Source organism: Rattus rattus, chromosome 2, assembly GCF_011064425.1.
Source record: "Rattus rattus isolate New Zealand chromosome 2, Rrattus_CSIRO_v1, whole genome shotgun sequence".
In the NCBI taxonomy this organism is placed as follows: Eukaryota; Metazoa; Chordata; class Mammalia; order Rodentia; family Muridae; genus Rattus; species Rattus rattus.
This window is the reverse complement of record NC_046155.1, coordinates 24372637-24400520: the sequence shown is the minus strand read 5'-3', so window position 1 is coordinate 24400520 and position 27884 is coordinate 24372637. Positions and strand designations below refer to the sequence as shown.

Genomic DNA, 27884 nt, shown 5'->3' with positions numbered 1-27884 from the left:
CTGACACAAAAGCCAGGAGAGCTGCTAGTAGTGTGAGGAACCTGTTGGGGCTGCTGAAAAAAGCTATGAGGAGACCCAGTCACTAGTTCTGACTACTCATCCAGGAGACAGCGGGGCACCTCAGCCAGGCACCTCTTTATTACTACTGTTGTTTCAGAATCCCGTACATGTATACAATTGTTTTCTGATCAAACCCACCTGTCACTTCCAACTCCTACAGAACCACCCCACCCCTTCTCCCAATTTCATATACTGTTTAAAAACAAAGTCTCACTATGTAGCTCCGGCTGCTCTGGAACTCACTATGTAGCCCAGGCTGGCCTGGAACTCCGTATACCTGCCTCTGCCTCCCGAGTGCCGGGATTAAAGGCAGACACCACCACCACTCGGCAACTTTTTTTTTAAACCCTGAATCCACTTAGCGCTAACGGTATATGCCCCAGTGTAGGACCATCCATTGGAGCAAAAGGACAGCCTATCAGAGACCACACCCCTGAAGAAAACTGACCCTCCTTCATCCTGTAGCCAATAGCAACCAATGATTCTTCGGCTGATCCTGGGGCTACGGAAGCCCCTCCTCCGTTCTGATCCATTCTGCCTGTTACTTCCATTGCCTAAGGGACGCGGCAGTTGTAGCTGTTAGGTTTTTTAAAGCAAGGCTATTTTGATCCTCCGCGTATCCTCAGAATCATCTACTGTCATTCTGTAAAATTGTTGTCAGTGAATAAACTCGCGGAGGTCAGTGCTTCCACACTCGTGCTGCCCAAGGATGCGTCCCGAGTCTGGCACAGAGCAGGCTCTGGGTTCTGGTTAAATGTATCCACAGTGCAGCAGTGCTGGACCTGCGCGCAGGAGCCCAGCCGCGGCACTCCCAGGGCATAGCCACCAGGTGTCGCCACCAAGTCCCCGCGCGGGGCGGAGCGGCCGCTGAGTGGGAGTAGCATGTGGACGTTCGGACGCCGCGCAGCCGCGGGCTTGCTGCCCCGGACGGCCTCCCGGGCCTCCGCCTGGGTCCGGAACCCACGCGGGAGGGAACCGATTGAAACCTGCGGCCGCCGAGGCCTACATGTCACAGCCAACGCCGACGCCACCCGCCACTATGTGAGTACGCGCGCCGCTGGGCTGCACACCGGAGCGCAGGCCGCGTCCGCCCCTATGCCGGGGACGCGCAGCGCGCACGCGCCGGGCCGCACTGAGTGGACGCGCGCGCGCAGGGCAGAGCACGCGCGGTGTTTGCGCGGGTTTAGATCCTTTGCGGTGAAGATGAGAAAAAACAATTTCTGTAATTAACACAGGATGTGCAGCGAGTACAGCAGGGCGTGTTTATTACTGTATGCACACCGCAGGTGGCAGGCAGAAGCATGGAAGGAAGCCTGGGCTTCCGCGAACCAGTTGCCTTTTTCGGGGCGGGGGACTAATGGGGTTGTGGAGTTTCTCAGAGCACGGCTTTTTGTTGTTTGTCTCACCCTATATCCCTGGCTAGCCCAGGATTAGCCACGTACCCCAAAGTGGTTTCAATCTTGTGATCCTCCTGCCTCTTCCCTAGTGCTGGGATCACCGATGTAGCAGCAGGGCCCAAGACTCCAGCTTTTGGAAAAGGAGGGGACCTCATTTTCACATTCAGACTGCGCGGCGCTGGAGAGCCCTGTGACCTTGGGAGACCCTAGCTCTCTGGAGGCAGGGCTTGGCTCTCTGTTCATGGGTGATTAAAGGGTAACACCCACTTGGCGATTTTGGCGGGAGAGTTAAACTGTAGGGAGAGTTAAACTGTAGTCGCCAAGGCCTTAGCACTTCAGATAAGTCTCGGTTCCTATAAGAGGCAAAGAACAGAATCTGTTACTCCATGGCTTGAAAAGATAGCCCAACGAATAGCAGTGGGGTGAATGAAGGCTTCCCAGAGAGGGTTGTGATAGATGCTAAAGAAGGGGTCCGGGGGAGCATTCCAGGAAGGGGAGAGCACCTGTCATCTCAGCTAAGGCTACACCACTTTCCCCTGCCTCTCCACTCAATCTCATCAACACACATGCAGTTGCCCAGCGCCTGGCAGTTAGAGACTAAGAGAAATCAACAGGTCACACCCTGCTGACGGGCTCCATCCAGCAGCCAGACAGCTCTTTTCTGGACTTCAACAGAATTCTACCTCTTTGCCATTTTTTTTTCTTTTAGTTAAATTCTGGGCTACTTAAAGGTGGCCTTGTCTCTGGCCACCAAATCTCCTGAACAGCTTGCAACAGCACCACCCTGGGGAAATGTTCTGTCTGGTGCTACCTAATCATGGCCACTTGAGATACAGCCACCGCAGCTGTCTCAGTCAGTGTCCTATTGCTGTGAATAGGCACCGTGATCAAACATTTCATTGGGACTGGCTTACAGTTCAGAAGTTTAATCCATCATCATTGTGGCAGGAAGTGTGGTAGCACGCAGGCAGACATGGTGTCGGAGCAGGAGCTAAGAGTGAGACGCTGGGTCTGGCTTGAGCATCTGAGACGTCAAAGCCCGCCCCCGGTGACGCACTTCCTCCAGCAAGGCCCCACCTACTCCAATAAGGACACACCTCCTAATAGTCTCACTCCCTGATGACCAAGCCTGCAGATACTTGAAGGGGCCATTCCTATTCAAACCACCACAACCAAGGAATAAATTTGGCCTTACCTTAATAAATTCAGAGAGCTACATCTCATGACCATCCTATTAGATGGCACAAGCTTAGCAGAAAGACAGGGAAAACCCATAACAAAGCATTAGGGGTAGAGCTGGGGATCAGCCCCTCAGAAATGTACCTCAGATGCTGTAACTGGTTACTCTCAAATATAGGAGGGCCGATCTATGAACCATGTATCGCTCGATCAGAGTAGACTAAGATGTGGTAATTAGTGAGCTTTTTGTTTTTAAAGATTTATTTATTTACTTTTTTTTTTAACATGTGTACACTGTAGCTGTCTTCAGACACACCAGAAGAGGGCATCAGATCCCACTACAGATGGTTGTGAGCCACCAGGTGGTTGCTGGGAATTGAACTCAGGACCTCTGGAAGAGCAGTCAGTGCTCTTAACCGCTGAGCCATCTCTCCAGCCCCTTAATTAGTGTTTTTTAACTTTGTCTTTTAGCATTTGAACCTCCACTACCTCGGTCAGATTCTGAACATCAAAAAGCAGAGTGTCTGCGTGGTGCATTTGAGGAACTCGGGGACGCTGGGCAACCCAAGGTGAGATGAAAACACCTTCCATCTCAGGCATGTCTTCTTCTTCCTCTCTCCTTATATGGAAACTATTTCTCCCTGGGAACAACCTTGAGTGACATCTTTCCCATCGCTAAACATCCGCCATGTTACTTTAGGTGAATGGTGTTACTGTGTGAATATCCCAGGCTTCCTTGAGGTCATTCCTATTGTTTAGGTTCTTTCCCCCAGAGTTTTGTTATTCCCTCCAGAATCCTAGTTGAGGAAGACCATACAGCTATAAAAAAAAACGCAGCGCCTCTCCAGGCTGCCCAAGGTTTGTCGTCCAAGTTGGAGCAGCCCGCCCAGGTTCCATCTGGTAGGAAGAATTGGAAGCTTTGAAGGGCTAACACTGGCACTGGCCCCTCACTCTGGTTCCTGCGGGCCAAGCTCAGTTGCATAAGGAAGCTGGCAACAAAAGCTAGCAAGTGTCTTCAGGAAAGGGCAATGGAATCCCTGTGGGGTCAGCCTTGCCTCAGTAAAGGTTTACACCTTTACTACTTGACTGTCTGTAGGGCCCTCTTCCACACACAGTGGTGTCCCCAGCCCCAGAGATACCAGCCAAAGTCACACAGGGGTTGCTGTATCCTCTTTGAAGTCCAAGATGTCTGCGTGACATTCAGTACTCTAAGCTATAGAAATGCCCTTGTGTCTGCCAGTCTCTCTCCCTGTGTCTCTCTCCATCTGTGTGTGGATCTGTCTCTCCCCCTTTCTCTCTCTCTCTCTCTCTCTCTCTCTCTCTCTCTCTCTCTCTCTCTCTCTCTCTCGCACACATGCACACACGCACACACTCACACACACCTTCTTGGCCTAACAGAAGCCTTTGGTGTTCCAAGCCTTCGATTCTCCCTTTGACTCTAACAACGTTAAGCAAGTGTTCCGTCCAGTCCATTCCGTGTCCTTATAAACAGGCCCCTTGTCTCCTGGCTCCCCATTCCTTTGGGCGAGCCCACTGTGCAAGCCTGGCTGCTTGAGTTTGATCTCTGGGCACATAGAAAGGCGGAAGGAGAGAGCAGTTCCACACACTTGTTTTTTACCTCACATGCAAGCCGTGGTACGTGCACATGCAGATGCTAATAAATAACAAATAAATGTAATTTTAAAAAAAGTCTATTCCAACTGTCCTAAAGAGTTCCTCAAGACACCCCAACCCATCCTCCATTTCGACCTCAAAATGTGCATCGCAGCCTATCAGATCAACTGTATTTAGAGAGCAGCTCCTACAATTCTGGTCAGGCCCACAGCAATTCTGGTCAGGCCCACAGCCTGTCCCTATTGTGCCCTAGCAAGAGGATGAGCTGGGTAAAGGATGGATAGATGCTATTAGCAGCCGGCAGCCACTGGTGCCTTGCTATAAGCTCCTGGTAACCTCTTGGTTGTGAAGCTAACATCTCGTAACTATGTATACCATCACAGGGACACAAAAGCCCACAGAAGGAAGACTGTTCCTGCAGTATATTCTTTCATCCTGTTGTTGGGGGTGGAACCCAGGCCCTCATACTTGGTACATTCATATCTAGCTCTGAGACCAGTGTAAGCAATGGTTTTATCGTCACAGTTCTGATGCCATAGGCATCATCAGAGGTTATAGTACTCTTCGGCATTGACAGCTGTCACCACTAGCTAATGCCAGGAAATGTTCACCACTCCCGAAAGAAACTCTGTGCCCTTCAGTAGTCAGTAGTCAGTTCCTCCCACTCCCTGCTCCCAGAACCTGCAAATCAACTCACCTTCTACTTCTTCATAGCAGGGTGCAAGAATTGGAGGTGGGGGGAGGCGTGTTTGTTTCTTTGTTTTAGACTGAGTCTCTCCGTATTGCCCAGGCTGAGCAACGGCCTGTCTCAAAAGGAAAAGAGGTTTTAATTAAAAATGAAAATTGACAAACAGTACCTATAGAGAAAGGTCCCATAGGGTTTCAGCTGCATACTTGTCCCAATTTTAAGAGAGAGAGAGCACACCGTGAAATCAGTTCCAGACCAAGAAATAGACACCAAGGACTAGAAGATGGCTGGGTGGTTACAAGTACGTGCAGCTCCTGCAGAGGACTCTAGGTTCTAGTTCTGTTGCTAGAACCTATGGATGGCAGCTCATATTATCCATAATCTAATTCCATAGGATCCGACTCCCTCTCCTGGCCTCTGCAGGAACCAGGCAGACATGTGCACGTATATACATGCAAACAAACACCCATACACATGCTATAAAATAAATCTTCAAATTAGACAGAAAGGGGGGAGGAGAAAGAGAGAGAGAGAGAGAGAGAGAGACCATCAGTGACTTGGGCAAGCACCCTGCTCCCTCCAAGGCTAATATTAACCCTTTAGTGTGCTGCCATTCCGATTTATAGCTGCTTGAATTGGCTCCCATGATTGTTTACTTCGTACACACTCTTTGTGGCTGAGTATCAATATGCTCGTATGCAGCTCGTCCCACCACTGCCGTATTCGTGACATCTGTTCACCTCGCTCCCAGAGTCTTAGACGATTCTACCTTATTAGGTGGTGGTCTGTAGCTGGAACTTAGAGCAGTTCTTCTACCCTGTTACTTTTATACCTGGGCATTTTCTGCTTTGGTGCCATGAGATAGCGTCAATCTAACCATGCTAAAATAATGCGTGTCCTATAGTGACCCGGAGAGTTTCTTTCTGTTGCGCATGCTCCTGAGGGCGGGCCTCAGGAAAGGCCGCAGCTTGTAAGCATACTCAGCTTCGGGGCTGTTGTACGGTGGCTCTCCAAGGTGGCTTTCCAAAGAGATTGATGCTGCCTGGCCCCTCGGCAGCATCAGAAAGCCCAGCTTGCCCCTCCTCCCATGCCTTTCACAACCTATCCCATTTCTAAATCTTATTGTTAAAATATTAACGAAATTAGCCATCTTTTCACGTGCTCACCGGCCATGCGGCTATCCCTGATGTAATCTTTACAAGTATTTTACCCATTTTTCTGCTGGATATTTTTTTATTGATTTGTATTCCGGATTAGTACATTTTGAGATATATGTAATACAAACACTTTTCCCCAATTTGTGTCTTGACCAACAAAAATGTAGTAACAAAAGCAATGGAAGCAGCCTCAGTGTCCGGCAAGGGTGGCTATGTGGAGTGAAATATAATGAGCTAGGCACAGGAGTACACATCTGTAATCGCGGCTGCTTGGAAAACCGAGGCAGGAGGATCGTAAATCCAAAGCCAATCTGAGCTACCCAGGAAGACCTTGTGCAAAGAAAACAAAAAAGGTCCTTCATTCTTATATTTTTACTTTTTAAAAAGAGTCTAGAAGAACACCAAAAAGTCTTGGCAGATGCAGTTGCCTCTGGCAATGGTAGTCATTTGGAAAAGAGGCTCCTTTATGCAATTAAAATTCTTGCTCCATACATATTAGATATTTTCCATCAATTTAAAAATATAAATGGGGCTGGAGAGATGGCTCAGTGGCTAAGAGCACTGACTGCTCTTCCAGAGGTCCTGAGTTCAAATCCCAGCAACCACATGGTGGCTCACAACCATCTGTAATGGAATCTGATGCCCTCTTCTGGTGTGTCTGAAGACAGCAACAGTGTACTTATATATAATAAATAAATCTTTAAAAAAATAAAAATATAAATGAAGGGTAGGAGAGCTGGTTTAGTGGTTAGGAGCACTGGCTGCTCTGCTAGAAGACCCTGGTTCAATTCCCAGCCCCACGTGGCAGCTTACGACTGTAACTTCAGGTCCAGGGGCTCTGACACCCTCACACAGACATACATGCGGGCAAAAAACCATGCACGTAAAATAAAAATAAATTGTTTAAAAACCGATAAAATCAATCATCATTTAAGAACTAGATATAAGTGAAAGGTGAGTAAATGAGGAAAGCTAGGCACAGTGTCTCTTACCGGTGTGATGTCATCAGTCACGAGACTGTGCACTTGAAGTCTCTCAGAACTACCTAGCCAAAGGACAAAGAAAAATTAGAGGTAGATTTATCATCTTGGTACCAACACCTTGGAGAACCAGGGTGACTAACAGAGCAGAGCTGTCGTGAACCCCACTGCTTGGGTCTCACCCACACTCCATGTTGCTAGCTGGTTACTTCTACTGGAAGGCTTTTTTTTTTTCGGTTTGTGTGTATGTATTATGACTGTGCAGTTGGTGACGCACTCTGGTGGGTCTCTTTCCCCCTGCAGCTCTCTAGACGAGACAGCTTATGAAAGACTTGCGGAAGAGACATTGGACGCCCTGGCAGAATTCTTTGAAGACCTTGCAGACAAGCCCTACACCCTGAAGGACTATGATGTCTCTTTTGGGGTACCTCTTGGCTTTGTTATTTTCTGTTTCCTCCTTGAAAATTGTAACTTAGGCTGGAGATGTAGTTCAGTAGGTGGAGTGCTTGCCTGGCATAAACAGAACCTTGAGTTCAATCTGTAGCACTGTGTACAGTTAAACATAGTAGCACATCCCTGTAATCCTAGTACACCGGAGGCAGAGGCAGGAGGATTAGAAATTCAAGGTCATCTCCATCAACATGGCAAGGTTGAAAGGAGCCCAGGCTACTCGTGAACCTCTCTTAAAAAAAAAAAAAAAAAGCTGTTAGTGGCAGACACCTTTGATCCCAGCACTCGGGAAGCAGAGGCAGGTAGATCTCTGTGTGTAGTCCAGCCTGGTCTACGGAGTCAGTTCCGGGGCAGCCAGAGAAACCATGTCTTGGGGGTGGGGGAATCCTCACATACACACAATTAATTGCGACTTATTACTAAAACAAAGAGTGCCCTCCAGGCAGGAATGGTGGCCCACAGCTGTAACCCTATACTCTAGAGTAGATGCAGGAGGATCACTGAAGGTTTGGTCTATACAGTGAGGTCCAGACCAAGCAGGCTACATAGTGATATCCTGTCTCAAAGAAAGGGGGGACTGGTGGAGGGCTCAGTGGGTAAAGCTGCTGTCTCTAAACCTGATGACCTCACCTTCAATCCTTACCCCACATGCAGGTGGAAGGAGAAAAGGATTTCACACCATGCCATGGACACGGGGAAACACACACACACACACACACACACACACACACACACTCTCTCTCTCTCTCTCTCTCTCTCTCTCTCTCTCTCCAGACATACACATATATACATTCGGGATAATAATAAATGGATTAAAAAAGAACAGCCCCCAAGAGCAGTACCCATCTCCTAACACAGACTGTGGTTGGGTTATATGGTAGGATCATGTGACAGCCCAGCTCTGCCAGGGACCTTGGGCCAGTCACTCTGCCTCACTGAGCCTCTCCTGCTTAAAGACAGATTCTCAGGGGACAGTGTCTGTGATTGTTCACTCACATTGGGTAGCTCCATTAAAGGAAGAGCCCTGAACCAGCATGGCTGAAGCCCTGGGTTGAGTCTGCAGTACTGAAGAGTAAGAAATAGAGTCCCGAACTCTACCTGATAATTACAAAGGTCAATTCCAGGATGCAGCCTATGGCAGTGTCTGTGGGAAAATTCCCCAGGATTAGCTCAGCCTCCATATGTGAACCCCCATTATTGCTGTCTTCTCCTGTAAGAAGCATCCCATTCTGATTTCTTTTTTTTATTGGATATTTTTTATTTGCATTTAAAATGTTATCCTCTTTCCCAGTTTCCTGTCCATGAACCCTCTATCCTATTCCCCTTCCCCTTATTCTATGAGGGTGCTCCCCCACCCACCCCTTCCCGCCTCCCCACCCTGACATTCCTCTACACTGAGGGGTCCAGCCTTGGCAGGACCAAGGGCTTCTCCCATTGGTGCCCAACAGGGCCATCCTCTGCTACGTATGCAGTTGGGGTCATGGGTCTGTCCACGTGTACACTTTGGATGGTGGTTTAGTCTCTGGGAGCTCTGGTTGGTTGGTATTGTTCTTATGGAGTTGCAAGCCCCTTTAGCTCCTTCAAACCTTTCTCTAATTCCTCCAATGGGGAATTTCATTCCATTCTCAGTTTAATGATTGGCTTCTAGCATTTGCTTCTGTATTTGTCATGCTCTGGCAGAGCTTCTCAGGAGACAGCTATATCAGGCTCCTGTCAGCATGCACTTCTTGGCATCAGCAATATCGTGTGGGTTTGGTGGCTCTATATACTTGGGCTGGATCCTCAGGTGGGACAGGCTCTGATGGCCATTCCTTCAGTCTCTGTTCCAAACTTTGTCTCCATATCTCCTCCTATGAATATTTTTGTTCCCCCTTTTAAGAAGGACTGAAGTATGTGTACTTTGGTCATCTTTCTTCTTGAGCTTCATGTGGTCTGTGGGTTGTATCTTGGGTAGTTCGAGCTTTTGAGCTAATATGTATTTATCATTGAGTGTACACTATGTATGTTCTTTTGTGATTGGGTTACCTCACTCAGGATGATATTTTCTAGTTCCATCCATTTGCCTATGAATTTCATGAAGTCTTTGTTTTTGATAGCTGAGTAGTACTCCATTGTGTAAATGTACCACATTTTCTGTATCCATTCCTCTGTTGAAGGACATCTGGGTTCTTTCCAGCTTCTGGCTATTATAAATGAGGCTGCTATGAGCATAGTAGAGCATGTGTCCTTGTTACATGTTGGAGAATCTTTTGGGTATATACCCAAGAGAGGTATAGCTGGATCCTCAGGTAGTTCAATGTCCAATTTTCTGAGGAACCTCCAGACTGATTTCCAGAATGGTTGTACCAGTCTGCAACCCCACCAACAATGGAGGAGTGTTCCTCTTTCTCTGCATCCTCGCCAGCCATACTTAGTCACTTGAGTTTTTCTTCTTGGCCATTCTGATTGGTGTGAGGTAGAGTCTCAGGGTTGTTTCGATTTGCATTTCACTGATGAGTAAGGACGTTAAACATTTCTTTAGGTGCGTCTCAGCCATTCGATAATCCTCAGCTGAGAATCCTTTGTTTAACTCTGTACCCAATTTTTTAATAGGCTCTCTGGAGTCTAACTTCTTGAGTTCTTTATATATATTGGATATTAGCCCTCTATTCAATGTAGGATTGGTAAAAATCTTTTCCCAATTTGTTGGTTGCCATTTTGTCCTCATGACAGTGTCCTTTACCTTACAGAAGCTTTGCAATTTTAGGTCCCATTTGTCGATTCTTGATCTTAGAGCATAAGCCATTGGTGTTCTGTTCAGGAAATTTTTCCCAGTGCCCATGTGTTCAAGGTGCTTCCCCACTTTTTCTTCTTAGTTTGAGTGTATCTGGTTTTATGTGGAGGTCCTTGACCCACTTGGACTTGAGCTTTGTACAGGGTGATAAGAATGAAATGACTTGCATTCTTCTACATGGTGACCTCCAGTTGAACCAGCACCATTTGTGGAAAATGCTATATTTTTTTCCATGGGATGGTTTTAGCTCCTTTGTCAAAGATCAAGTGATCATAGGTGTGTGGGTTCATTTCTGGGTCATCAATTCTATTCCACTGATCTACCTGCCTGTCTCTGTACCAGTACCATACAGTTTTTATCACTATTGCTCTGTAATACTGCTTGAAGTCAGGGATGGTGATTCCCCCAGAAGTTGTTTTATTGTTGAGGATAGTTTTTGCTATCCTGGTTTTTTGTTATTCCAAATGGTTTTTTTTTTTTTTTTTTGAGCTGGGGACCCGACCCAGGGCCTTGCAGTTGCTAAGCAAGCACTCACCAAATGTTCTTTCTAACGCTATGACGGATTGAGTTGGAATTTTAATGTGGATTGCATTGAATCTGTAGCTCGCTTTCGGCAAAATGGTCATTTTTACTATATTAGTCCTGCCAATCCATGAGAGTGGGAGATCTCTCCATCAGATCTTCAACTTCTTTCTTCAGAGACTTGAAGTTCTTGTCATACAGATCTTTCACTTGCTTAGTTAGAGTCACACCGAGGTATTTTATATTATTTGGGACTATCGTGAAGGGTGCCATTTCCCTAATTTCTTTCTCAGCCTGTTTATCCTTTGAGTAGAGGAAGGCTACTGATTTGTTTGAGTTAATTTTATACCCAGCCACTTTGCTAAATTTGTTTATCAGGATTAGTAGTTCTCTGGTGGAACTTTTAGGGTCACTTAAGTATACTATCATATCATCTGTAAATAATGATATTTTGACTTCTTCCTTTCCAATTTGTATCCCTTTGACCTCCTTTTGTTGTCTGATTGCTCTGGCTAGGACTTCAAGTACTATATTTAATAAGTAGGGAGAGAGTGGGCAGCCTTGTCTAGTCCCTGATTTTAGTGGGATTGCTTCAAGTTTCTCTCCATTTAGTTTAATGGTTTGCTGTATATGGCTTTTACTATGTTTAGGTATGGGCCTTGAATTCCTATTCTTTCCAGGACTTTTATCATGAAGTGGTGTTGAATTTTGTCAAATGCTTTCTCAGCGTCTAATGAGATGATCATGTGCTTTGTTGTCTTTGAGTTTGTTTACATAGTGGATTAAGTTGATGGATTTCTGTATATTGAATCATCCCTGCATCCCTGGGATGAAGTCTACTTGATCATGATGGATGATCATTTTGATGTGTTCTTGGATTCTGTTTGCGAGAATTTTATTGAGTATTCATAAGAGAAATTGGTCTGAAGTTCTCTTTCTTTGTTGGGTCTTTGTGTGGTTTAGGTATAAGTGTAATTGTGGCTTCATAAAAGGAATTGGGTAGTGCTCCATCTGTTTCTATTTTGTGGAATATTTTGGATAGTATTGGTATGAGGCCTTCTGTGAAGGTCTGATAGAATTCTGCACTAATCCCATCTAGTCCCCAGCTTTTTTTGGTTGGGAGACCTTTAATGACTGCTTCTATTTCGTTAGGAGTTATAGGGTTGTTTAAATGGTTTATCTGTTCCTGATTTAACTTTGGTACCTGGTATCTGTCTAGAAATTTGTCCATTTCCTCCAGATGTTCCAGTTTTGTTGAATATAGGCTTTTGTAGTAGGATCTGATGATTTTTTAATTTCCTCAGATTCTGTTGTTATGTCTCCCTTTTCATTTCTGATTTTGTTAATTTGGACACACTCTCTGTGACCTCTGGTTAGTCTGGCTAAGGGTTTATCTATCTTGTTGATTTTCTCAAAGAACCAGCTCCTAGTTTTGTTGATACTTGGTATAGTTGTTTTTGTTTCTATTTGCTTCATTTCAGCTCTGAGTTTGATTATTTCCTGCCTTCTACTCCTCTTGGGTGTATTTGCTTCTTTTTGTTCTAGAGCTTTTGGGTATACTGTCAAGCTGCTGATATATGCTCTCTCCTGTTTCTTTTTGGAGGCACTCAGAGCTATGCGTTTTCCTCTTAGCACTGCTTTCATTGTGTCCCATAAGTTTGGGTATGCTGTGCCTTCATTTACATTAAATTCTAAAAAGTCTTTAATTTCTTTATTTCTTCCTTGACCAAGTTATCATTGAGTAGAGCATTGTTCAACTTCCACGTGTACGTGGGCTTTCTGTGTTTTTTGTTGTTATTGAAGGCCTGCCTTAGTCCATGGTGATCTCATAGGATATATGGGATTCTTTCAATCTTGTATCTGTTGATGCCTGTTTTGTGACCAATTATATGGTCAATTTTGGAGAAGGTATCATGAGATGCTGAGAAGAAGGTATATTCTTTTGTTTTATTTTTTGTTTTGTTTATGAAATGTTCTATAAATATCTGTTAAGTCCATTTGGTTCATAACTGTGTCTCTGTTTAATTTCTGTTTCCATGATCTGTCTATTGATGAGAGTGGGGTGTTGAAATCTTCTACTATTATTGTGGAAGGTGCAATGTGTGCTTTGAGCTTTAGTAAGGTTTCTTTTATGAATGTAGGTGCACTTGCATTTGGAGCATAGATATTTAGGATTGAGAGTTCATCTTGGTGGATTTTTTTCTTTGACGAATATGAAGTGTCGTTCCTTTTCTTTTTTTGACAACTTTTGGATGAAAATCGATTTTATTCGATATTAGAATGGCTGTTTCAGCTTGTTTCTCCAGACCATTTGCTTGGAAAATTGTTTTCCAGCCTTTTACTCTGAGGTAGTGTCTTTCTTTGTCTCTGAGGTGTGTTTCCTGTATGCAGCAAAATACTGGGTCCTCTTTACGTATCCGATCTGTTAGTCTATGTCTTTTTATTGGGGACTTGAGTCCATTGATGTTAAGAGATATTAAGGAATAGTGATGGTTGTGTCCTGTTATTTTTGTTGTTAGAGGTGGAATTATGTTTGTGTGGCTATCTTTGAAAGACCCCTGGAGTGGGGAGACCCTCACTCAAGTCTCGGGATGACGCAACCCCCCAAGAACTCACACAAGACCGTCCTTGTTGTAATCACATGAGGTTTATCGATAGCAACCAGTGCACTGGGGTCGAGACTCGTATCCCACGCAGGGGCAGTGGAGTTCGACCCCGAGAGGCTGGGAGAAGAGGTATTTAAAGGGAGAAACCACAACCCGAGGGGGCAGGGATGGCGTCATTGGAAAGTGTGTAGAATAACAGTGAAAAATCACAAGGAAGAACTCTCTGTCCCCCAAGATTGTTTCCTAGGAGAAGCTGTCTCCTACTTCTCAGATTGTTTAACTTCATGGTCCGCTAGTTCCTAGGAGAAGTTGTTTCCTGCTTCTCAAGATTGTTCTCTAAGATTTATGGTCAGCTAGTTTCTGGGAGAAAGCTGTTGAGCTGGCCAATGTAATTATCTATTTTATAGCCCTAGGAGAGGCTTCTTGGAACATACAATTTTGGGGCCTAACCTGTTTGTTTGGGTTTTTTTTTTTTGTTTTTTTGTTTTTTTGTTTTTTTTTTTTTTTTTTTTTTGCTCTAAACTTTGTCTAGGGGGGCAACTTTAAAACTTTTATCTTTTAATCTTCTTTTGGGTTTGTTGGAAGATTACTTTCTTGCTTTTTCTATGGTGTAGTTTCCCTTCTTGTGTTGGAGTTTTCCATCTATTATTCTTTGTAAGGCTGGATTTGTGATAAGATATTGTGTAAATTTGGTTTAGTCATGGAATATCTTTGTTTCTCCGTCTATGTTAATTAAGAGTTTTGTTGGATATAGTAGCCTGGGCTGGCATTTGTGTTCTCTTAGGGTCTGTATGGCATCTGCCCGGAATCTTCTGGCTTTCATAGTCTCTGGTGAGAAGTCTGGTGTAATACTGATAGGTCTGCCTTTACTTGACCTTTTTCCCTTACTGCTTTTAATATTCTTTCTTTGTTTTGTGCATTTGGTTATGTGACGGGAGGAATTTCTTTTCTGGTCCAATCTATTTGGAGTTCTGTAGGCTTCTTGTATTTTATGGGCATCTCTTTCTTTAGGTTAGGGAAGTTTTCTTCTATAATTTTGTTGAAGATATTTACTGGCCCTTTGAGTTGGGAGTCTTCACTCTCTTCTATACCTTATCCTTAAGTTTGATCTTTGTATTGTGTCTTGGATTTCCTGGAAGTTTTGGGTTAGGAGCTTTTTGCATTTTACATTTTCTTTGACTGTTGTGTCAATTTTTTCTATGGTATCTTCTGCCCCTGAGATTCTCTCTTCTATCTCTTGTATTGTTGGTGATGCTTGTGTCTATGACTCCTGATCTCTTTCCTAGGTTTTCTATCTCCAGGGTTGTCTCGCTTTGTGATTTCCTTATTCTTTCTATTTCCATTTTTAGATCCTGGATGATTTTATTCAATTCCTTTACTTGTTTGGTTGTGTTTTCCTGTAATTCTTTAAGGGATTTTTATGTTTCCTCTTTAAGGGCTTCTACCTGTTTACCTGTGTTGCCCTGTATTTCTTTAAGGGAGTTATTTATGTCCTTCTTAAAGTCCTCTATCATCATCATGAGATGTGATTTTTTTTTTCATCTTTATTAACTTGAGTATTTCTTATTTACATTTCGATTGTTATTCCCTTTCCCAGTTTCCCCCTATCCCCTCTCCCTCCCCTTCTCTATGGGTGTTCCCCTCCCCATCCTCCCCCCATTAACGCCCTCCTCACAACAATCACCTTCACTGGGGGTTCAGTCTTGGCAGGACCAAGGGTTTCCCCTTCCACTGGTACTCTTACTAGGCTATTCATTGCTACCTATGAGGTTGGAGTCCAGGTGGAAGCCATGGTTGCTTGCTATTGTTCATATGTTCATATGGGGTCTCAAGCCCCTTCAAGCTCTTTCAGTCCTTTCTAAGATTCCTTCAACGGGGGTCCTGTTCTCAGTTCAGTGGTTTAATGATGGCATTCGCCTATGTATTTGATGAGATGTGATTTTTAAATCCTAATCTTGCTTTTCTGGTATCCAGTGTTTTTTGGATATCCAGTATTTGCTTTGGTAGGAGAACTTGGCTCTGATGATGCCAAGTAGTCTTGGTTTCTGTTGCTTGCCTCTTTCCATCAGGTTGTCCCTGGTGTTAGCTGGTCTTGCTCTCTCTGACAATGGCTTGACCCTCCTATAAGCCTGTGTGTCAGCACTCCTCAGGACCTGTTTTCTCCCAGAGAGATCTAGGTACAGAAAACTGTGGGACCAGGTCGGCTCCAGGCACTGGCAGAAACAGGAAGGGCCCTGTCCCAGGCTGCTCCTGGGTTTGTGTGTTCTGAGGGCTCCAGGCTGGTCACTCGGAGCAGAAGAGTTGGTCTTACCTCTGCCCTCAGATGTGTCAGTGCTCCTGATGACTGGCTTTCAGCTCTGGGCGTAGGCAGAGACTGGAAGGATCCTCTCCCTGACTATTCCTAGGTTTCTATGTCCAGAGAGCTCTAAGCAGGTTCCTCTTGGGTCTGGAATGTGAGTAGTGGTGGTCTCCCCTGAGCTCTCAGGAATGTTCGTACTTCTGAGAGTCCAGCTCTCTCCCCCATGGGATTTGGGTACAGAGAGTTGTGGGACTGGATCAGCTCCAAGTTCAGGCAGAAACCGGAAGGGTCCTGCCCCTGACTGTCCCTAGGTTCCTGTGTCCAGAGGGCACTAGGTGGATTCCTTTTGGACCAGGAATGTGAGGAGAAGTGGTGTTCTCCCCTGAGCTCTCAGGATTGTCTGCACTTCTGAGAGTTCAGCTCTCTCCCCCTGATTTCTTTTTCATTTTTTGTTTGTTTGTTTTTATTTTTGTTTTCTTTTTTGGAGGCAGGGTGTCTATGTAACTCATGGTGTCCTGGAACTTTTGTGTACACAAAGCTGGCCCTGAAAGATCCAGTGGAACTAAAAGCATGCACCACCAAGGCTGGTGCACCAGGAATTCTAATGCACATCCCTGAGCCCAGCCCATAGAATTCTGATTGAATTAGTGTGTAATGTGACCTGGACAGGAACTGGTCGTGCAGATCTTCCCTATGTATGGCTGAGACGTCTAGGGAAGTTTACTTGCTGGCCACCAGGTGGCAGGCTATGCAAGGATCTGCTTAGGCTTTTACCATGGAGAGAAAAATGTCTCCTCCTCCTTTTCTTACCCACCCCCTCCACCACACCCCCAATCTCAGCAGAGGTTAATCCTCTTGAGAGCAATTCATTAATACCAGGAAATGTCATGAAGTGTGCGTTTTGGAGTAAATCACAGGATTATGTAGGACAGATGGCTGTCAAAGTGATGGGGGCGGTGGTAAAACATACTTTCAGATTCATTATTTTTATTCCTAAATCAGAAGCCACATGTATGTGAGGGTACCTGGTCTAACATGACGTCTCCCATGTGCCTATTTCTACTTCTACAGGCGACCAGGTGACAACAGTCTTTGCAGTTTTTGTTCTGCAGGGTCAGGGCCAATCTTTACTAACCCTAAACCTGGCCAACTGGGATTGTTTCTGCTCTGATTGGTTGGTGTGAGGGTCTCCTCTGATTGGTCACTGTTCCCTAGCAAGTGCTTAGTGTTTTGTTTGTCTGTATTATGGTTTGATTTGGATGCCCTCTAAGAGTCATGTGTTGAAGGCCAAGTTCCCAGCCAGTGGTGTCACTGAGAGGTGATTGGGTCATGAGGTCCCTGACCTAACTGAAGCACTGATCCGGTGCTGGAGTCTCGACTCTGTGGACCACTGAGGGGATAGTGGAGAGTATGGAAGAAGTAGGTCATTGGCTGTATGTCTTGAAAGATGTTCCCGGGTTGGGGATTTAGCTCAGTGGGAGAGCGCTCGCCTAGCAAGCACAAGCAAGGCCCTGGGTTTGGTCCTCAGTTCCAGAAAAAGAAAAAGAAAGAAAGAAAGATGTTCCTTACTCATGGCCTCTTCCCCCTCTTGCTTCCTGCCTGCCATGAGGGACAATTTTCTACTGTACCCTTCTGCCACTGTGGTGCCACAGCCCCGAAACAACATAGCCAGCCACCCATGGACTGAAGACTTGGACACCGTGAGCCAGTGTAAATCTTTCCTTATGTTTTCTCAAATACTTGTCACAGCAAGGGAAGTCTGAGTAACACAGTCCCCTCCCCTGCACTTAAATATACCCACACTCCCAAAATGGACTCACATTGGCTAAAGAATGGCAGCGGGGAGCTGAAAACCTCCCTGTTGCAGACAGTCCTCAATGCCGTAATGCCCCTGGTAAGCCAGCCAGTGTAGCAGCTGGCTTATTCCCCCTGCCTCTGTCACCTGGAATAGTTGAAAGTCCTGGGGGAGGAGTCCAATTACTGTAGTCTGGCTGACAGGAGGTACGAGCTTCCTGACCTCCACCTTGGCAGCCTTGCCCTCCTCTTTGGCAGATCAGACCATAGGGTGCGCTTGGTCACTGTCCATTGGCTCATTCGTGCACAAATATAATATCATTCCTGCATGTAGATGCTGACTGGGTCTGAGATTGGGATTGCCTATTCTTAGGAACTCAAAATTGTGGGAATGGGGGTCAGGGGAGAGGAGGCTTCTTCACATACAAGTTGCTGTTGAAGTAATTCTAAGTGAGAGAGAGGCTGCAAGGCCTCTGCCACGTGGAGAGCTCCAGGTCACCTTCCCAGAGGCACCTGCGCGGTCCTGGAGCAAGAGGGGACTGCGGGGAAGATGCTGGAAGTGCCTAAGCACTGCGAGCTTGGTCTCCCATGGTGGCTTCTGCTTGGTTGTATTTGGTTTAGGAGCACACATCTGTTTAATTAATATGCACTCATGGCTCTCTCCATGACTGGGGATCAGAGAGTAAATTGAGGTTAGGAGAGCTGTCCCTAATAAGGTCACTAGCTGTGGTAGTGACAGGTACAGGTGTGGAGCCCTTGAGGAAGCCAGCCAGATGTTGAGAGCCAGGCTAGTTGATGCAGCCTGTGCAGGCCCAGGCTGGTTAGGAAGGAGAGCGGACCTGGAAGTCACATCTGGAGAGTTACTCCTTGGTATTCATTTGCTTGGAGGCCATCTTCAGGCCTCACCATGTAGGGTGGAACACACATGGGGACAGTTACTGCCCGAGTAAGTCAGAGGTGACTGAGTTCAGCTAGAAGCATAGAGCTGTAGAGTTGAGTAAAGAGCCATGTGTTCGGGGACTGCTGGGCTTGGGGGATTTGTATCTGATGTATACAGTGTTTGGGAGGAATTAGCATTTATGTGAATACAGGGTTTCAGTTTTGCAATGTGGAGATATTTCTGAATGGCTCTGGAGTAACAATATGAACGTACTCAATACCACTCTACTGTGTAACCCAGTCAAAGGCAGATTTAACGGTTCTTTCTCACAGATAAAAGAGAGAGAATATATAAGCTGGCAGCTGAGAAGGAAGGTTCAGGAGGGGGAGGTGGTTGCCTACAACAAGAAAAACTGGTTTTGAGCCCAAGCAGCCCTGCCTGTCAGGGCTCCGCTCTTGGCTAACGTTCCGGTTTGGTTTTCGCACTGTGAACCTCGAGACAATGATTCCTGCCTCCACACTGTGGTTTGAGTTGAAAACAGTTACCTCACCTAGACCCAGATCCTGGCACACACTGGGCCCTAAGTTAGGGGTTCTCAATCCGTGGGTTGTGACCCCTTTCCAAACTTCTGTCTCCAAAAATACATTATGATTCATAACGTTAGAAAATTTATGGTTATGAAGTAGTAACAAAAAGTTTTATGATTGTAGGTCACCACAACACGGGTATTAAAGGGTCTCCATATTAGAACGGTTGTGAACTCCTGGTCTAAATAAAGAAGGGTGAGTGTGTCTACTGAGGGCCTTGCTGTGTTTGTTCTGCCTCTGTGCCCACATCTCCCTCAGGAACTTGTGTAGGTTTAGTTTGTGTATCTTGTTTTTTTGTTGTTTTGTTTTGCTTTGCTTTGCTTTGTTTTTTGATAGAGTTTCATGTTGCCCAGGCTAGCCTCAGCTAGGAGGTAGCCCAGGATGGCCTTGAGTTTCTGATCTTCTACCACCTGAGCCCCGGATTACAAAGCCTGATGCACGTGGGGAGGAAACCCAGAGCCTTCCTTGTGTGTCATGGGCAAGCGTTCAGCATTGGCCCGATTTCTTTGTTTGTTGTTTTATTTGAATCAGAAAAGAAAAGTTACTATTTAAAAGAAGAAGAAAAAGAAAAATAGACAGATGGGTAGGCAGGCAGAAGGGAGTTGGGCATAGTGACACATGCCTGGCACTTGGCAAACAGAGGCACAAATATTACAAGTTTGTTGTCTTCCTGAACTACTTAGTAAAACCCTATCTCAGAGAGAGAGAGAGAGAGAGACAGACAGAGACAGACAGACAGAGAGATCATTACCGCCCCCTCCCGTCTCCGTTAGTTACATTATCATCAATCCCAGCATCTAGCGTTTATATAAGTGGCTGTCTGCGTTTGTGAAAGTGTGCTGTAGAATCGTTCCAAGACTCCTGGTTGGATAAGCTCTCTGCAGAGTGCAGAGAAAGGCCGGGTGCATCTGGGCAACAGAGGCTCCCACCTGCTTACCAGAAGCAGTACAGGCCCTGTCAGGGTGTGCTTAGTGACTGGCCTTTGTTTCATATCCTGCCTTCTAAGGGGACTAAAGCCTTCAGAGTGAAGGGCTCCTTTGTTGAGTGCTTTCAAATTTAAATGTTCTTTTATTGGGCAAAAATGGACCGGCCAGCCTTTTGAGAGTGCGAGGCTTTTTAGAGGGGAATAAAGCCTATGGAGTCTTGAGCACTTGCTGGGTGCCTGGGAAGGGTCTGGAAATAACCCAGGTAGGCTGGGGCCGTGCCTCCGTTCTTCTAAGACAAACAAGGCATTGAATGCTTTCTTCTCTTTTTCTGTTTTGGGTTCTGTTGTGCAGCCTGCTGGCCTCAAACTCACCATCTCCCACCTAAGCTTCCCAAACCCTGACCTTACAGGTTTTGCCACCACAACCACTTTCCTTCTGGGTTTTCATGATGGACTGGTCAGGTCTGTGGCTTGGGCAGACGCCGTTCGAGTTTGGGCTGTATTTGTATGTGTTTCCATTGGCAGCGGAGGCCACCAAGCCTCCTGTTTACCATTGCTGAGATCTCAGGCAAGACTTGACTTGTCTTGGCGACCACACAGGCAGAGAGAAAGCGCTATGAGCTTCAGGTGTTGCCACCATGCCATCCACTCCTGGTGGCTGCAGAGATGACTCAGTGGCTAAGCTCTTGCTGCTTTATCCTGAGAGCCAGAGGTTGGATCCCAGGAACCACATCACATCAGGTGACTTACAGACCCCTGTGGCTCCAGCCTTGAGGCTGTCCTGTGTCCCTTCTGGCCTCCTAGGGCATTCGTGCACATACACTTGGACAAAACACACATCAGTTAAAAGTAAAGCACATCTCTGCCCACTTTGACCCTGAGAGTAACATTTGAATACTAAATTTTGTTTGGTTTTGGTGCTAAAAATTGAACATGGGGCTTCCCAGATCCTGAACTCACAATGCCAGTGCAATGCATCCCCAGCCCCCATTTCTTTCTTTTTCTTTTTTAAGAAAGATTTATTTATTTATTATATATAAGTATACTATAGCTGTCTTCAGACTCACCAGAAGAGGCATCAGATTTCATTACAGATGGTTGTGAGCCACCATGTAGTTGCTGGGATTTGAACTCAGGACCTCTGGAAATCACTGAGCCATCTCTCCAACCCCCCAGCCTCCATTTCTTATTGGTGTCTGTTATATCCTTAGATACATGAAAGGCATTGAAAGATGAACATATATATATGGACTTGTGTGTGTGTGTGTGTGTGTGTGTGTGTGTGTATTCAAAAATAGGAGTTTGTATAGTAAAAACATTACTCAGGGTCAAAGTGGGTCCATATTTTTTATATATATTTTTATATATTACATAATTATATACATATATATAATCATAACTAACTTATCTATTTTTTCACACTTCCTTATATCTGACCTCCTAGGATGGCGTGCTCACCATTAAGCTGGGCGGAGATCTAGGGACCTATGTGATCAACAAGCAGACCCCAAACAAGCAAATCTGGTTATCTTCTCCCTCCAGGTATGTTCGGAAGTCAAAATCTGTAAGGGGTAAAAACGCATCTGAAATGCAGTGTTGGGGACCGTTTGAGACGGTGTCAGTCACTGGCTTTGCCATGGCTTTACAGCTGTCTATCTGCCTTGGCAGGAAGCTTGCTTGTAGTTCAACTTCTCCCTGTTGATAACTTGGTGGCTATCCTCAAGCATCAGGGTGTTGACAAGACCTGAAGCAGAAAGAACTTTGTAGAACCTGGCCCAGACTGTTTCCTTCTATTATATCAGTGTCCAGAAAAGAAAAATCACTGGCTTGCCTTTGAAAAAGATACTTTTGCCAGACACAGTGTTACATATCTATAGTCTCAGCAGTCAGGAAGTAGAGGCAGTAATTCAAGGCCTGCCTGACAACAAGCCAGTTCAAAGGCTAGCCTGGGCTATCCTGTAAGACCCTATTGCAAAAGCCAACCTGGTCTGTATAGTGAGTTCCAGGCCAGCCAGGGCTCTACGCAAGACACTTTTGTTAGGTATGGTGCACATGACTGCAATTAAAAAACAATAATAATTACTTAGTTAATTAATTTAAAAGCTACTTTACAGGGCTAGAGAGATGGCTCAATGTTTAAAAGCACTGATTGCTCTAGAGATCCTGAGTTCAATTCCCAGCAACTACTTAGTGGCTCACTACCATCTGTAATGGGATCCGATGCCCTCTTCTGGTGTGTCTGAAGAGAGTGACAGTGTACTCATATATAATAAATAAATAAATAAATAAATAAATAAATAAATAAATAAATAAATAAATCTTGAAGAAGGAGAAGCAGCAGCAGCAGCAGCAGCAGCAGTAGTTACTTTGAAGACTGGGGATGTAGTTCTGGTAGAATGCTTATCTAGTAATCTATAAGCTGTGAATTCAACTCCCAAAATGGAAGGGAAGAGGGGAGAGAGAGGGAGGAATTTTTTATATTGTACTATCTGAGAAAACTTGCACTTTGTCCTCAAAGTAGGTTAAACTTTAACTCCTGGCCTATTTCAAAGGTCTCGGTAGTTCTGCTGGCAAAGTTAGGCTCAGACCCCGTCACAATGGGACAGTGATTTTAGCAGCAGCTTCGGGGCCCCCATCCTCATGCCTGTCTCACAGCAGTGTCTGCAGTTGAAGGAACCGCAGGGCACACCACAGGCAGGTCCTGACTCAGAACTGAGGACTTACTGATGAGCATACGGCTCCGGCCTTGGTGGTCTGGAAACTGCAGAGAGATGCCCACAGAGAGCCTTCACACTAACCTTTCTGAGCCTCAGAGGCAGTACGGAAGGAGACATTTTGAAGGAAAAGTGGGAAATCTCAGCTAGAACCAGTGTGGAATTCTTTGGAAGCTTAAAGTTATAAGCAGTTTATAAGATATAAGATATATATGTAAGATATATGGCATATAAAGATATATGGCAGTTTTTTTTAAAAAAGTGCCAAGGTGTGGCTCAGTGGCAGAGAACTTGCCTAGCATGTGAGAGGAGGCCCTGGGTTGGATTCCCAGCACCACAACAGACACACAGCAAACCAAACTATTACCAAGGAGGCTGGGGCGATGGCTCAGCAGTTAAGAGCATTGACTGCTCTTCCAGAGGTCCTGAGTTCAATTCCCAGCAACCACGTGGTGGCTCACAACCATCTGTAATGAGATCTGATGCCCTCTTCTGGTGTGTCTGAAGACAGCTACAGTGTACTCATATATAATAAATAAATACATTTTAAAAAAAAAAAAAAAAAGGGGTTGGGGATTTAGCTCAGTGGTAGAGCGCTTACCTAGCAAGCGCAAGGCCCTGGGTTCGATCCCCAGCTCTGAAAAAAAGAAAAAAGAAAAGAAAAAAAAAAGAGCCCCTTCTGCTCCAGCATGAGGGCTAGAGCTCAGACCCTGTCATCCATGTGTGACAGCCCATATTCACCACAGGGTAATTAGTCACTTACAAGAAACTCCAAGCAAACTCTTTTAAGGTTTTTTTTTTTCTTTTTTTCCGGAGCTGGGGACCGAACCCAGGGCCTTGTGCTCACTAGGCAAGCACTCCACTGCTGAGCTAAATTCCCAACCCCAGCAAACTCTTTTAACACCTGTACTTGGGGCTGGAGAGATGGCTCAATGGTTAGGAACACTCACTGACTGCTCTTCCAGAGGACCCAGGTTCAATTCCCAGCACTCACATAGCAGCTCACAACTGTCTGTAATTCCAGTTCCAGGGGATCTGACACCCTCACACAGATAAACATGCAAGCAGGACACCAGTGAATATAGAACAGGTAAATTTAAAACCTGTACTTTAGGAGCTAGGGGGATGGCCCAGAGGTTAACAGCACTGGCTGCTCTTCCAGAGGTCCTGAGTTCAAATCCTAGCAATCACATGGTACCTCATGACCATCTATAAAGGGATCTGGTGCCCTCCTCTGGTCTGCAGTTATACACACAAGCAGCATTCATGTATCAAAACAAAACAAAAACAATTTAAAAACAGATTATCTATTTTTAAAACTGTTGTTTATGTGAGAGGCTTCACAATTACTTTCATAAAGGGGGGTGCCTGTTTTTATTTATGTATCCATGGATGTGGGTGTGTGAATGAGTGCCCATGCCTACAGTAGCCAGAAGAGGGAGTCAGATCCCCTGGAGCTGTAGACAGGAACAGTTGTGAGCAGCCCAGAGTGATGCGAGAAATCAAAGCAGTCTCCAGAAGAGCAGCAATCGTCCCTAACCATTGAGCTCTCTCTCCATCACCCCAGAAGTAATTTCAATTTACCCAGAATATCTTTCATGGGGCCATGATTATAACTTCTTTTTTTAAAAAGATTTATTTATTATATTTATATTACACTGTAGCTGTTCAGACACACCAGAAGAGGGCATCAGATCGTATTACAGATGGTTATAAGCCACCATGTGGTTGCTGGGATTTGAACTCAGGACCTTCGGAAGAGCAGTCAGTGATCTTAACCACTGAGCCATCTCTCCAGCCCCCATAACTTCTTAATTTAGAAGAAAACCTCTGAGGTCCTGTGGAGACATATTTCTTGCCCCCACACCCTGCCACAGGGTACTTAGTCACTTACAAGAAACTCCAAGCAAACTCTTTTAACACCTAGGACTGGAGAGATGGCTCAATGGTTAGGAACACTCACTGACTGCTCTTCCAAAGGACTGTGGGTGATACCTGAACCCCAGAATCTGGGCTCAGAGCCCTGGACAATGGAGGAGGGGTCTTGAGTTGTTTAAACTCTACCTGGTTACATGATAACAGGTTATGGTGCAGGACCAAAGACCATTCTTTGGTTTCCCCTGGTTTTGTTTTGCTTTACTGCAGCCTGGGTACTTTGTACAAGCCCTGCCTGTTTATTTTCCTTTTTCTCTGTATTGTCCAGCATTTGATCGGCAATATTAAAAGCCTTCATGCATTTATACCTATAAAAGATACTTCCCATCTCTTCTTTCTACCACAGGAGACTGCCTTCCCACCTCACCTCAGTCTCCTCTTGATTCTTGTGGTGCTGGAGATCTAACAATGCACTGCCCACACAGGGCCCGCTCAAGCACTGTACCACTAAGCTGCACCCCCGTTCTTCTAGTCTGTATTTGAAAGTTCCCTCAAGTGTTCTCAGTGGACTTGGGTGTCCCAGATAGTGAACTCTCAGGATTCTCTGTTACCACCGTTGTCTGTTACTGTATCTATGGTTCTCCGGGCCATGCAGAGCTAGAATTTGAGACAAGGGTCTTAGACATCTGGAATAACAAATCCTGACAAAAGCTAGCTACCGATTTGTCCATGTCCCTGTGTATTACTTCCCATCAGCTTCACCCAGCTGAATACCTGAGACGAGTCACTGATAAAGGGGAAAGGTTTCTCTATTCGTGGTTTTCAAGGTTCAGGGTTCAAGACTGAGGGCATGCGAGGGACTCTAGTTTAGCCTCTTGTACAATGGGGGAATGTGTAGGACTAATGTCCCATCTCAAGATGGGACACAGAGAAAGATTAGACAGGTCCCCCATCCCCTTTTGTGGACACATTGCAGTGATGTCTGAAACTCCCAGCAAGTCACTCCTCTTAATATTAGGAGGTAGTTTAAAGCCATACCCCAAATACCTTCTCCTCACGCCCGAAGACTGGAGCAGATGCAGCAACAAATAAGGAAGCTATGGGAACACTGGTAAAGCTCTCACCTCACAGGGAAAGCCTGTCTTGAAAACCAAGACTTATATAAATAAATGATACATACATACATACACACACACACACACACACCCCAATTGATTTAGTCCAAACACAGTGGCTCTCCCAAAGAGGGTCCTCACTGACTTACGATGAATTTATTTTGTCCTGCAGTGGCCCCAAGCGCTATGACTGGACCGGGAAGAACTGGGTGTACTCCCATGACGGCGTGTCTCTGCATGAGCTTCTGGCCAGGGAGCTGACTGAAGCTTTAAACACCAAACTGGACTTGTCTTCATTGGCCTATTCTGGAAAGGGCACTTGACTGCTGTCCAGATTCGAAGACATTTAAAAACGATCAGGCAAAGACCCCAGCCTCCTTCTATAGCTGAATGTCTGGTTTCCCATTCCTGCTTCCGAAGATAGTCACACTGTGTGCAACAACTCTGTGAAAAAAAAGTGTGTTACCTCCCACCCTGTCCCGGATCTGACGATTTGTTAGAATTGCATCGTTTCCTCCCGGACATGAGACCTCTGGCCTCTTAGAATGTCTTACACCATGCGTGCGTGCATGACATAGCAGCCTCAGAATGCCTTACACCATGCATGCTGACAACCTCCTGAAAAGGAAAGGGGCTCAGAGGGAGAAATGAGTCGTTCCCACTCTTCCATTGTCTCTGAAAAGATACTCTAAGGAGTAGCTTCTAAATGCCCCCCAGATTCCACGTACGCACACTTCTGAGCCCTGAGCAGCGAAGTGTCAAAAGAAGCCATCTTAAAATGCCTTGGTGCTTTGTGACCTGCACTGGGTACCTAGGACCTGGTGCTGTTACCTCTGTGCCTTCAGAGATGGGCGTCATTACACATCAGCAGCTACAGCATGGACCGGAGATATCTTAAAATTTTGAAAATCAAGCCAGGCGTGGTGGTGCATGCCTTTAATCCCAGCACTTGGGAGGCAGAGGCATTCAGGCAGGCAGCTCTCCTGAGTTTGAGGCCAGCCTGGTCTGTAAAGCCAGTTCCAGGATAGCCAGGGCTATTACACAAAGAAACCCTGTCTAAGGAAAAAAAAGAAAATTGAGCTGGAGATCACTTAGTCCACACAAACATGAAGACTCAAGTTGATCCTAGGTATCCACGTTTAAAAACCAATCATGTTGGAGCTGCTTTGTAATCCCAGCCCAGGGAAGTGGAGATGAGGGGTGTGCAGTCTCACCAGTAAGCCTGGGGTCTCTGAGAAACACCATTTCAAAGAAAGGTAGTTGGCTGACTTCCGTTGACCTGCCCTCCACATGTGTGCACATGCACCAAAATAGACATGCACACAAATTCACACATGCTAAATAAATGCAGAAATAGCTACAGGCAAGGAGGACAGACGAAAATCCCACCATAACCCAGAGAATTAAACAGTGTCATGGAGCTGAGGGTCTCGGGTATCCATGCGAGAAACGAACGCCTGTACTGGAACAGAGAGACCCCGCCTCCGTTTCCCAGCTCTTCACTGAGAGGGTAGAATACAGCTCAGACCTGACATCCAGTGCAGTGGACCTGTCAGGCAGTCCACTAAGCTCTCCCTGTCCCCACTGCGTGGGTGGGAGAATGGGTGGTGGACCGGGTATTTTCTAAGGCCTGCAGTAACGGTATTGTTCTTGCTACTGCTCTATTAGAATTTCAGATAAATCCCTGGTGAGCTAGTAGCTGCCCCTTGCTCTCTCTGTGCCGAGTCCAGTGCACCTCTGCACTGTTTCAAGTGTTAAGGGAAGCAACACAGCCCCACAGCACCCAAACTAAGCGACTTTAAACTTGGGTTCCGTTATTTTCTAACTGAAGGAAAATCGGGAGCTGAGAATCTAGCCCAGTGGTGGCAGGCTTGCCTGGCATGTGAAAGGCCCTAAAGTGCTGGGAGATTTGTCAGTGGCAAGTCTTATGCAAATGTACAGCAGAGGCTATGCAGGGTGAACTGAGCACATTACATCATAGACAAAACAATGGGACAGTGTAAACAGGCTAAGTGGGTGTTTAAAATATTTCCTTCTGCACTAATAAATTCTTTTTTTTTTCTTTAGCATGGTGGAAATTTTTGAGTGGGGTAAGTCAGTGCTAGAGAGATACTAAATAGGACCATGTGTGGACATGCCTATGGGTGTCTCTTTGTCTTCTAATGAAAGCCACGCGAGTGCACATGCACACACATACACAACACACACACACCACCCCTGCTTGAAACCGTGAACAGGACCTTTATTCACTCGAGATTTAGCAGGCCTT

At 45.6% G+C, this 27884-nt stretch overlaps 1 protein-coding gene across 1 annotated transcript; it reads left to right on the top strand.

Annotated features, from left to right (window-relative positions):
• Nucleotides 1-603: 603 nt before the first annotated feature.
• Nucleotides 604-26057, top strand: Fxn (frataxin). Its single transcript, XM_032891736.1, has 5 exons — nt 604-1101; nt 3108-3205; nt 7379-7499; nt 21356-21453; nt 25788-26057. Exons 1-5 carry the CDS (start codon nt 943-945, stop codon nt 25936-25938), a joined length of 627 nt encoding a protein of 208 aa, XP_032747627.1. The 5' UTR covers nt 604-942; the 3' UTR covers nt 25939-26057.
• Nucleotides 26058-27884: the final 1827 nt, after the last annotated feature.